This window comes from Hemisphaericaspora subhashii (assembly GCF_019202705.1).
Source record: "Hemisphaericaspora subhashii strain CBS 10753 chromosome Unknown scaffold23, whole genome shotgun sequence".
In the NCBI taxonomy this organism is placed as follows: domain Eukaryota; kingdom Fungi; phylum Ascomycota; class Pichiomycetes; order Serinales; family Debaryomycetaceae; genus Hemisphaericaspora; species Hemisphaericaspora subhashii.
In genome coordinates this window covers 27,063-38,250 of record NW_026057346.1, presented here as the reverse complement: position 1 = coordinate 38,250, position 11,188 = coordinate 27,063, and the positions used below count along the sequence as shown (strand labels likewise).

Genomic DNA, 11,188 nt, shown 5'->3' with positions numbered 1-11,188 from the left:
ATTGAATAAGAGTCCCATCTTTGGACTCAATACACATAGCTGTTAATCACCTGTTCCAAAGTTAACGGAGGAGAGGAAAAACCAGCTGGTTTATATTTTTTAGATGCAATTGTTAAAAAACCTTCCAAAAAAATATTTTATTTTTTAACAAAGAAAAAAATTCTCTCATCAGATAATTTTGATGAAGTAGATTGGTTGTAAAAAATAGACAATGTACACATGTAAGGGTAAAACACTTTTTTGCATGTTATTTTGCTATTTAAATACTCCTTATAATTCCTCAAAAAAATTCTTTTAAGCCTCCCTCTCCTTTGTTATTTTTTTCACTTTAGACCACGAATCTCTGAATAAACTGGGCTTATAAATCAAGGCTTTTTTATCAAGTTTTGATTATATTTTTGTATCTATTCATCAATTAATTCCCCCAAAACAATAAACTCATACCTCAAAAAGACTCCCGACAAAGAAATTCAAAATAGAGGAAAACAACCAAAGCCACAAATTTAAAATTTTTAAAGAAAAACTAAAGTACAAAAACAACCAAAATGGCCAACGTCTTTAACGTTCAAGTGTTCTTTATTGTTTTTAGAGAATCTTTAGAAGCAGTTATTATTGTTTCTGTCTTGTTAGCCTTCTTAAAACAAGGTTTAGGTGGTGCCACTCAAGACCCAGTAATTTATAAAAAGTTAGTGCGTCAAGTTTGGTTCGGTGCTATTATTGGTGTTGTAATTTGTCTTATTCTTGGTGGTGCTTTTATTGGTGCTTTCTATGGTTTAGGAAAAGATATCTGGGGAAAATCCGAATCCCTTTGGGAAGGTATTTTCTGTTTAATTGCTTGTGTTATTATTTCTCTTATGGGTATTCCGATGTTGAGAATTAACAAGATGAAGGAAAAATGGAGAATTAAATTAGCTCAAGCTTTAGTAAAGAATCCTAAGAATAAGAAGGATAGATTTAAGATTGGACACATTTCCAAGAAGTACGCATTATTTATTTTGCCATTCATCACTACTTTAAGAGAAGGTTTAGAAGCTGTTGTCTTTGTCGGTGGTGTTGGTTTAAACGAACCTGCTTCTGCTTTCCCACTTCCTGTTATTGTTGGTTTGATTTGTGGTATTGCTGTTGGTGTTGCTTTGTACTACTTTGGTTCTTCTGTCTCCATGCAAATCTTCTTGATTATTTCCACTTGTATTCTTTATTTGATTGCTGCTGGTTTGATGTCAAGAGGTGTTTGGTTCATTGAGGCTCATCAGTATAATATTGCTACCGGTGGTGATGCTGCTGAAAATGGTGCTGGTCCAGGTACTTATGATATTGCTAAATCTGTTTGGCACGTTAATTGTTGTAATCCATTAATGGACCATGGTTGGGATATTTTCAATGCCTTATTGGGATGGCAAAATTCTGCCACCTATGGTTCTGTTATTTCTTACAATATCTACTGGATCGTTGTTATTTCCGTAATCTTATTGATGCTTTATGAAGAAAGAACCGGTCATTTGCCATTTTCTCAATCCATGACTTTGCGTCAATTAAACCCAATGTACTACATTAAGGGTAAGAAGAAGAATGAATTATCTGCACAAGAAAAGAAAGAGTTGTTCTCACAAGTGAAACAACAACAATTGGGTGAGAATGTTAGAAGATCCGAAGAAGAAGTCAACCTTGTGGAACCTAAATAATCGGGTTAGTTGATTTTCAGTTGAGTATTGGAAATGCATTAAAGTATTGCACACACACACATATATATATTCGATGCTATGTTTTTCCAATACCGACTCCTTCGACGTCCGATTTTTTATTTCCATATTGCTTGTTTTCTAATCATTGTTTTACATATTTTTATTTTTCCAAGTCGAGTCATTTCTAAGGGGTCCTTCTTTACTGAAGGATGATTAACAAAGTACATTCTTTGATGAGTTTCTATACTTTTTATATTACTATGGGGGTAATTATGAGGGTAATTTTTTTCTATTTGTTTTAATACACATTTTTAACGGGGTAAATTTAAGTTCTCTATAATTGTTGTGTTCGCAAAAGTATATTATTAAATGGTTGCGAAAATTTTGCAACCATTTCATACCTTTTCAGAAATGAGTTGTTTTTCATTAATTCTGCCTTTACAAGTATTTTTCTCTAAACATATATTTTTATTGCTGTTGTTTAGATGACATGTTAATCTTTGATGTCACTGGTGGTTATGGTTTATTAAAGCTGTCACTCAAGAACAGAAGTCAGCGAAATGAGCGCCTTGGAAAAACTCGCAATCTTCGACCAGATGAGTTTCAAAGTCACTTAATGCTCTCGACAGCCATTTTGAAGTTGTGACCAGGAAGTCAAGATTGTAGATTCTCGCAACTTTCCTCCTTGGTTCTTGCCAAGCTTTACGTTAAACCGTTTTTGACATATTTTTTAGTTTTAATTATAAGCGAGCCAGTGAGTGTCCCATGTCAAGTTTCAAGTAAATTACTTTTCATTTAAAGAAGAGCAGACCCAGATATTATGAAGATATTATGTCAGATGTTCGGCATTTGATTACCGTTAATGTCACGTCCACTTTTCTTAGAATGACTATTGTTTTCGAAACTACAATCAGCCGCAACGCATTCCAATACAACTCTATGAAGTGTTAGTATTCAGTTAAGTATTGATATAGTTAACCGAGCAATATATATGCCAATTTTAGTTCCAAACCTTTCTACTTAGACCGGTATTTTTAACTTGCCTCTTGACTGAAAAATAAAGAATTGCATCATTCAGTAACTACACAAAACCAGAATATTTTCTGACCTCTTCACACATTCTTTGAAGTCAAGTACAGGTGATCAAAAAGATAAACAGAGCCGTTCATAATTTGTTACATGATATATTTTTTTTTTTAATTTTATTCTTATTGTTTGAATTTCCCGCAGGAAATGAGATTATTTCATTTCTCTGATTGGTTAATATTCCTGAATATGGCTTAGTTGTTGGCTTAGGGAAATTTTACAGTTTATGTTTAAACCGGTTCAAAAAATATTTTTTATCAAAAAAATCACCGCTCACTGGGTTTTTCTCCAATAATCTGTTCTATTAAAATTGACATTAGAAGGAGTGAAGAAAGTAAGTATGGACTTGGTATTTCTATAATATGTCAAAATATAAAGAAATCTCGTTGGAAAGCAAGATGAGGCATTTCGTCTAAAGGTCTTAATTTTTTTTGAAGCAGATAATAATTATTTTTTATGCATGTCTCTGAAACTTGTTCATCAGATAAATTTGATGTAAAAAAATAATTAAATTTTCATTAAAAAGTTTTCTTTGACTTTTGAGGAAATACGAAAAAATTTCATACATGGGCATTTCTGAAGTTTATTTAAATACTCCTCAATTTCTCTCAACTTTCAAGATAAACCGCATCCTTTCCTTTCTTCTTCCTCTTCTTTTCTTGTTTCTCTTTCTTTAGTTCAAAAATCTCTGAATTCTTAAAGTCAAACTTTTGTTGAGTTTGGATAATTTTTTTATTACTACCTCCTCCCCCTCCCTGTCGAATTTCCAAGACTCCGACTTAAGATAAAAGAGATATACAAAGGAAATATTAACTTTATTAAAATAAACAAAAGCTATTAACAAATATATTTAAACAATAAGCAAAATGGCCAACGTCTTTAACGTTCAAATCTTCTTTATTGTTTTTAGAGAATCTTTAGAAGCAGTTATTGTTGTTTCTGTCTTGTTAGCCTTCTTAAAACAAGGTTTAGGTGGTGCCAGTCAAGACCCAGTAATCTATAAGAAATTACTCCGTCAAGTCTGGTTAGGTGCAGGATTAGGTGTTTTAACCTGTCTTATTATTGGTGGTGCTTTCATTGGTGCTTTCTACGGTTTAGGTAATGATATCTGGGGTAAGTCGGAAGAATTATGGGAAGGTATCTTCTCCATAATCGCTACAGTCTTGATTTCGTTAATGGGTATTCCAATGTTAAGAATCAATAAAATGAAGGAAAAATGGAGAGTTAAATTGGCTCAAGCTTTAGTTAAAAAGCCAAAGAATAAGAAGGATAGGTTCAATCTTGGTCACCTTTCCAAGAAATATGCTTTATTCATTTTGCCATTTATCACTACTTTAAGAGAAGGTTTAGAAGCTGTTGTTTTCGTTGGTGGTGTTGGTTTAAATCAACCTGCTTCTTCTTTCCCACTTCCTGTTATTGTAGGTATCATTTGTGGTATTTCCGTTGGTGGTCTTTTGTATTACTTTGGTTCCAGTCTTTCCATGCAAATTTTCTTGATCATCTCTACCTGTATCCTTTATTTAATTGCGGCAGGCTTGTTTTCAAGAGGTGTTTGGTATTTCGAAGCTAACCAATACAACCGTGCTACTGGTGGTGATGCTTCTGAAAATGGTTCTGGTCCAGGTACTTATGATATCGCTAAATCAGTTTGGCACGTTAACTGTTGTAACCCAGAAACTGATCATGGTTGGGATATTTTCAATGCCTTATTGGGATGGCAAAATTCTGCTACTTATGGTTCTGTTATTTCTTACAATGTCTATTGGATTGTTATTATGTCTGTGATCTTGATGATGCTTTATGAAGAAAGAACTGGTCACATACCATTTGCTAAGAACTTAACTCTCCGTCAATTAAATCCAATGTATCATATTAAAGGAAAGAAGAAGTTGGAATTATCTGCTGCTGAAAAAGAAGAATTATTTGAAAAGGTTAAACAACAAAAATTTGATGTTGCAGTCAACCGCAGACCTTCTGAAGATGAAGATCACCTTATGGAAACTAAATAATTGCTATCAAATATGTGTCAACTGAATTCAAGGATTGCTTAGTTATTAATTTTCGCACACACACACACTATACAAATTAGTATGAGCATTCTGATTTCAAATGAATTTTTTTGTTGCAAAATTCATTTCCATTTGGTTTTCTTCTTTTCCTTTTAACCATTCCTTTTTATTCAAAGTCGAGTCATTTCGAATTCCCTTGATAAAAAGTTAATTCTTCTTATTATTGGGAAATCAACACAGTACCTTTTTTTTATATATTTATATTTTTTTGGGAGTTTCTTTACGAATTTATTATAGTATTAAATTCGATGGGGGTTTTTTTATTTAATTTTATAGTATTATTACACAATTTTTTACGGGGTATCTGATCTATTATGAATTTGTAGTGAAACTAATAGCAGGTAGATAATAGGCATAGCCTAGCCGTTTCGCCTAAATATCTAACAATGAAAACCGTTGTAGTGGTGGTTGCAACCTTTTGCACCCAATTTTTTTACGAAAGTGCTTTTTCTTGGCAAGCTAAAAATGTAAAAAACGAACTTTAAAATTTCTTGGTTAGTTAGCGAGTAAATTTAACAAAAGCATCCTACAATGAGATTTCTGTTTTAGAAAAACTAAAGTTGAATATACTTGCCTTCGTTTTGTTTCCATCAATAGTTAAAATGACTATTGACTTTTAAAAAAGACAACTTACGATATACACATATCTTCCCGTGATATTGTGAGTTCCAACGCAATTCCTTTCATACTGAAGCACCTACTGTAGCTTGATGTACTTGTACTTTTGCTAATGTATACTTTGCCATTTAAGAAAATTAAATTTCGTCTGGGGAAATGATGTAATCTTCGAAATAATAATCCTATTTCTTTTTTGTTTCTTTTAGACAACGTATTTGGATAAGCCACCTGCTGGAAATTTCCACCGTTTATCGCATTCTTTCTTGAACGTTTATTATGACGTAGTGTTACGATTACTGTAACCCTAGGATCCCCCACTTTCTTTTCCCAATTTGAAAATATGACATTTACGTAATCGTAAAAATAGAAAGTTTCTGAAAGAAAAATACGTCGCTCTATGTCAACTTATGCTTCATGTACAACCTATACTCTATACTACATCTTTGTTCCTTTTTCTTATTCATATTCTATCTGTCTTACTGATTGGATACTTGATGCACACTTAGCTCTGAAACCGTAAATGTATCAAAAAAATGTATGAAATGGTGTTGTACATGTAATAGAAAGACATTGTTGTAAGAGCCGAATTACAATGATATTTTATTAGCCACGGCTGCAATGCAGTGTTATTTTTTTAGATCCTTTTTTTTGTTTCTAGCCTCCTTTTTTCTTTTTGTCTTTAAAAAATATTTCAATACGAATTTAAACTTAAAAATAGAAAATTTTTCTAAAGAGAATCATACCATTTGGCTGTCTTAATCCCCCACACACCTTCACTAATCCCAAACTTTCTTTCGACTATAAAGGTCCTTCATTTTCCTTGAGAAACTGAAAAACTCATTCCGATTGATCATCATCAAACAGCAGCAAAGCAAAAAATGGCTAACGTTTTTAATATTCAAGTCTTCTTCATTGTTTTCAGAGAAGCTTTGGAAGCAGTGATTGTCATCTCGGTTTTATTGGCATTCTTAAAGCAAGGTTTAGGTGGAGCACAAAAAGATCCACAAACTTACAAAAGGTTGGTCCGTCAAGTTTGGACAGGAGCAGCATCTGGTCTTGGGATTTGTATTGTCATTGGAGGTGCTTTTATTGGTGCATTTTATGGCTTAGGGAAAAATATTTGGGGTAAATCAGAAGACTTATGGGAAGGTATCTTCTGTTTTGTTGCATCTGTCTTGATTTCCTTAATGGGTATTCCAATGTTAAGAATCAATAAAATGAAGGAAAAATGGAGAGTTAAATTGGCTCAAGCTTTAGTTAAAAAGCCAAAGAATAACAAGGATAGGTTTAAACTTGGTCATCTTTCTAAGAAATATGCTTTATTCATTTTACCATTCGTGACCACTTTAAGAGAAGGTTTAGAGGCTGTTGTTTTCGTTGGTGGCGTTGGTATCAATGAACCTGCTACTGCATTTCCACTCCCTGTAGTTGTTGGTTTGCTTGCCGGTGGTGCCGTTGGTGCAATGTTGTATATCTTTGGATCCAATATGTCTATGCAAATCTTCTTGATTATCTCCACTTGTATTCTTTATTTAATTGCAGCAGGTTTGTTTTCAAGAGGTGTATGGTTCCTTGAATCTAATACGTTCAACAGACAAACCGGGGGTGATGCTGCAGAAAATGGTTCAGGACCAGGTACTTATGATATTGCCAAATCAGTTTGGCATGTCAATTGTTGTAATCCTTTAACAGACAATGGTTGGGATATCTTTAATGCCTTATTGGGATGGCAAAATTCTGCAACTTATGGTTCTGTTATTTCTTACAATCTTTATTGGATGTTGATTATGTCTGTGATCTTGATGATGCTTTATGAAGAAAGAACTGGTCACATACCATTTGCTAAAAACTTAACTTTGCGTCAATTAAACCCAATGTACCACATTAAGGGTAAGAAGAAGAATGAATTAACTGAAGCTCAGAAACAAGAATTGTTCTCCAAAGTTAAAGAACAAAAATTTGAAGAGAATGAAACCACTGTAATTGAGACAGCTTCCAACTAAAACTGCCTCTCAAACAAATTCCTTATATAGGTCTCAACGATATGTAGTTCTTTAGATATAAATCAAAAAAGTTTGCCTTTTCAATACAGTTTTTGTTATCGGTAGGAACTGTAGAAAGAAGTACATTTACACAAAAATAAAACATAATACATTCAGTCTTAATAAAGACAAAAGAACACTAATAATTAAGGATTTATACAGCTACGGGGTCCAATGACACGTTGGGTAATGAAATCTCATCCAATTCATTCTGAGATGTTTCATCAACTTCCCCGTTTTCTTCGGGTACTTCTTCAGTTTGGGTAGCGTCGGCAGGGAAGTTACGTTGCTTCTCTATTTCGATTCTTTTATCTAGTAATTTGGCTTGATGCTCATCTAGTTGATTTATGATTCTCGAGTATACACTCCCTAATTTATCTGCATTCAATTTCAATCTCTTGTGAATATCATCGGAAACCATCAGCAAATTGATTAATGATATCAACTTGAGTGTATACAATGATATACTCTTTTCGTAGTTCCAGATTCTGTCGCCCTTCTTTGAATTAACTTCTTCTGTCTCCGCTTCATCTGAGCAGGGATGTTCCTCTTCCTCTTCGTCGTCGTTCTCGTCATCAAACATACTCTTTTCGTATTGATTGGTCTCATCAGCTTCGAGATAATCGTCAAAGTTGACTCCTTCTTGATCGCCTCTTTCCAAGTCTACCTTCAATTCATTTGCGAGTCTGACTTCCTTGATCAAGAATAATTCAAGTAATTGAGATTGAAGTTCGGCGCTAATTGTCCATAATTGAGGATGCAAACTAAAAAATGTTTCAAATTGATTGAACTCATTCTTATTATCGAATCTAACATAGAAAATCTTGAATGAAACTAAGAAATCAATATATTTCTCACAGAGCAACGTTTTCAAATCTACCAATTTTTCATTCTTGTCACAATGACCGATCAACCTTGCAACTTGTTTGACCACATCTACCATATCTTCAAATTCAGTAGTTATGTTTACGTATTGTTGATGTTCACTAGGTAATAAAATTAATCTCTCACATTTCCATGAGAGAACAGTTAAAAGCAAATCCAATATGGTTTCAATACTTTCCCTAAAGGAAGGTAACTGTTGCAAAAAGTTATACCTCAAGCTAGCCATAATAATAGGGAGCTGGACTACTCCAAAGGTTTTGGATACCAATGCATCAATCAAATCAGAAATATTAGATAATTGAGCAATATTAACATGGCAACCTAGTTGACCAATCTTGACCAAAACTGGGGATATAGTTTTTAACTTGACAAGCAAGTCATTTTGATTCTTAACATCACGACTATCGTATCTTGTGCCATTTTCTAATTCAAACTCTTCGGCTTCAACAAAATCCTCAAGTTCATCGGAATGCTCATTTAGGGAATTTGTAACTTCTACAACCAATTCCTGTAACAAATTCTGCAATTGACTCTTAACTGGTGACGTCAAGCCTTGTGAAGCAAATAAATTCTTAAAAAAGTCATCAAAGCCTTTTTCATCTTGTGAAGATTCTTTGTAATAATCAAGTATTTTTATAGTGACTTCATCGTATTCTTCTTCTCTGTTCAATTTAGTAAACAAATGGAACAAGTTGATTGCATCTTTTGATTCCCCAATGAAATTTGTCCAAATACTCAAGAAGATAGGGAACAATTTAGAAGATTTAATCAGATGGGTTTGTAATCTAGGTAAATAATCAATCATTTTAATTAACTGATTAGAAACTTCTTCTTGATCTTTTGCTGATTTGGCGGTTTTACATAAATGACTCAAAGACCCTTGAATGAACTTTAACAAAACTACTCTGTGTGATTCATTTAACTCAATTAAATCTTTGAATGCTTGGGTTTCTTCATTATCAACAACATCAGGGTTTTCTTCACCTTCTAAATTCTCAGTAAATTGAAGCAGGGACATGTCAGCGAGGAAATATTTCATTAAGAATTCCCAGTTAGATTCGTAGCCGGCAATTTCACATAATGATCGGTATGTGTCTTCGATATTGTTTTCGGACTTGCTTAAAACATCAACTAAATTCTTGATCTTTAAACAGGTTCCCAAATCATCGTTGAACTGACTCAATTTATAATTTTCTAAAAATAACTTGTATTTACCATTGATGTACTCCACTTGATTCTCGTTAATGACATGAACAAATCTAGCAAATTCGTGATGAAGTTTAGTCAAATTGCTCTTCGCTAAGTTATCCAATGGGAAGTCCTTGATGATGGATTCCGTGTCGGAATCTTCCAAGAACCCCAAACGGAACAATTCACAGCAAATTCCAAGACTATGAATTCTAACCTGAGGATCAGTATCAATCCTGCACATTCTGATAAAGTTCTTTTTAAATCTTTCTGTAAATTGCCTAAGAACAGGAGTACTCGTTGATTCGGTTAAGGACTTGTATAACCTTAAAAGGACCTTGGTATTTTCAGCTCTCACAGTTGAAGCGGGATCAGATAATAACCAACCAAAATATCTGATATATGTATCTTTGCAGAAATAATCAGGATAAGAAATAATGGTATCACTTAAGTATTTTAAACAACTTAATCTTATTTGGGGATCAATATCTCGATATCTATGGTTTATGACAATTTGGCCAATGTCGTCAAAATACTCAGTTAAAGTTGCTTGTTGTTTCTGATAACTTTGAATTGTTGAGCTTACCGTTTTATATCTAGCTTTGTTTGTTTTTTTGATCTTGGATAATTGTTTCTGTGATTTGTCAAGATTAGAAGTAACATTTTTAATAATATTACATAACTCCTTTTGAATAATTAGAATAAGCTCTGTCGATATAATTCTTAATGGTCTAATTTGACTTGTTGTCAAAGAAGTTATCCATGTTATGATGTAAGTCATCAAAGGTGATGCTAAGGAAACCTCTTCATTAGATTCTTCGTCGTCTTCTTCATACTTATATAATAGACCTCTTTCATGAGATATTTCAATAATTTTCTCAAAAAATTGAACTACATTCTTCTTGAACACGGGCAAAGCTTTATATGGGAATTTATGAAGTGATTGCTTGCCAAAGGCGATTGTGATTTCTCCTACTGTTTCAGCAGATGATTCTAATTCTGATAAATCATGTGGTTGGAACAAATAAACCGATCCACAACTTCTTAAAATAAGGTTGATTAGCATAGTTATAGCAGCATATTCACCATTTGTTTGATCTTCTTGATAAGATTCAATCCAATCTAAGGCGATTTCAGAAACATCTACTTCTGTATGAGCTAATGCTTGATACAAATAATTTTCTTCGAGTTCTTCTTCTAATTCTTCTAATGATTTAGTTTTATCTTTACGTTGTCTTTTGGTTGTTGAATTGACTCCCTTTGAAGATGATTTTGATCTCTTTTTAGTGGACACATTTTCAACAGCTTCATAATCACTTTCAGAATCTTCTGAATCACTAGCGTCCTTATAAATAGTTGGATTCGCTTTCCTACGCGTCAGTCTTCTAACCATTCTGATGCTTATCCTTTATCAATGTTTAATAGTAAAAAATGGTAAATGATAGTTGGTTGTAAGAAAAAAAAACAAGAAAATGAAAAACAAAACAGACGCGTTTGGTAAATGTCGTCTTAGGTAAATGTCTCTATTTCCAATCACGACATATTTGGTCGTGTAGAAAAGGATAATTCATGATTTTGAGTTTCACACGTAAAAAAAACTTTTCCAGTGAAAATTTAA

General features: G+C 33.2%; 4 protein-coding genes across 4 annotated transcripts; 3 read left to right on the top strand and 1 right to left on the bottom strand. All coding sequences in view use genetic code 12, as the record gives it.

The window, feature by feature from the left end:
* Positions 1-545: 545 nt before the first annotated feature.
* On the top strand, positions 546-1,682 carry J8A68_004288 (FTR1 family protein; the record flags this gene model as incomplete). Its single annotated transcript, XM_049408231.1, has 1 exon — positions 546-1,682. One exon carries the CDS (start codon positions 546-548, stop codon positions 1,680-1,682), a length of 1,137 nt encoding a protein of 378 aa, XP_049262393.1.
* A 1,952-nt stretch (positions 1,683-3,634) lies between these two features.
* Positions 3,635-4,777, top strand: J8A68_004287 (FTR1 family protein; the record flags this gene model as incomplete). The annotated part of the gene is made up of 1 exon (XM_049408230.1): positions 3,635-4,777. The coding sequence occupies one exon, from the start codon at positions 3,635-3,637 to the stop codon at positions 4,775-4,777; it is 1,143 nt and encodes a 380-aa protein (XP_049262392.1).
* A 1,556-nt stretch (positions 4,778-6,333) lies between these two features.
* Positions 6,334-7,458, top strand: J8A68_004286 (FTR1 family protein; the record flags this gene model as incomplete). Its single annotated transcript, XM_049408229.1, has 1 exon — positions 6,334-7,458. One exon carries the CDS (start codon positions 6,334-6,336, stop codon positions 7,456-7,458), a length of 1,125 nt encoding a protein of 374 aa, XP_049262391.1.
* Positions 7,459-7,651: 193 nt separating this feature from the next.
* Positions 7,652-10,963, bottom strand: IRR1 (Irr1p; the record flags this gene model as incomplete). The annotated part of the gene is made up of 1 exon (XM_049408228.1): positions 7,652-10,963. The coding sequence occupies one exon, from the start codon at positions 10,961-10,963 to the stop codon at positions 7,652-7,654; it is 3,312 nt and encodes a 1,103-aa protein (XP_049262390.1).
* Between the last annotated feature and the right edge of the window lie 225 nt (positions 10,964-11,188).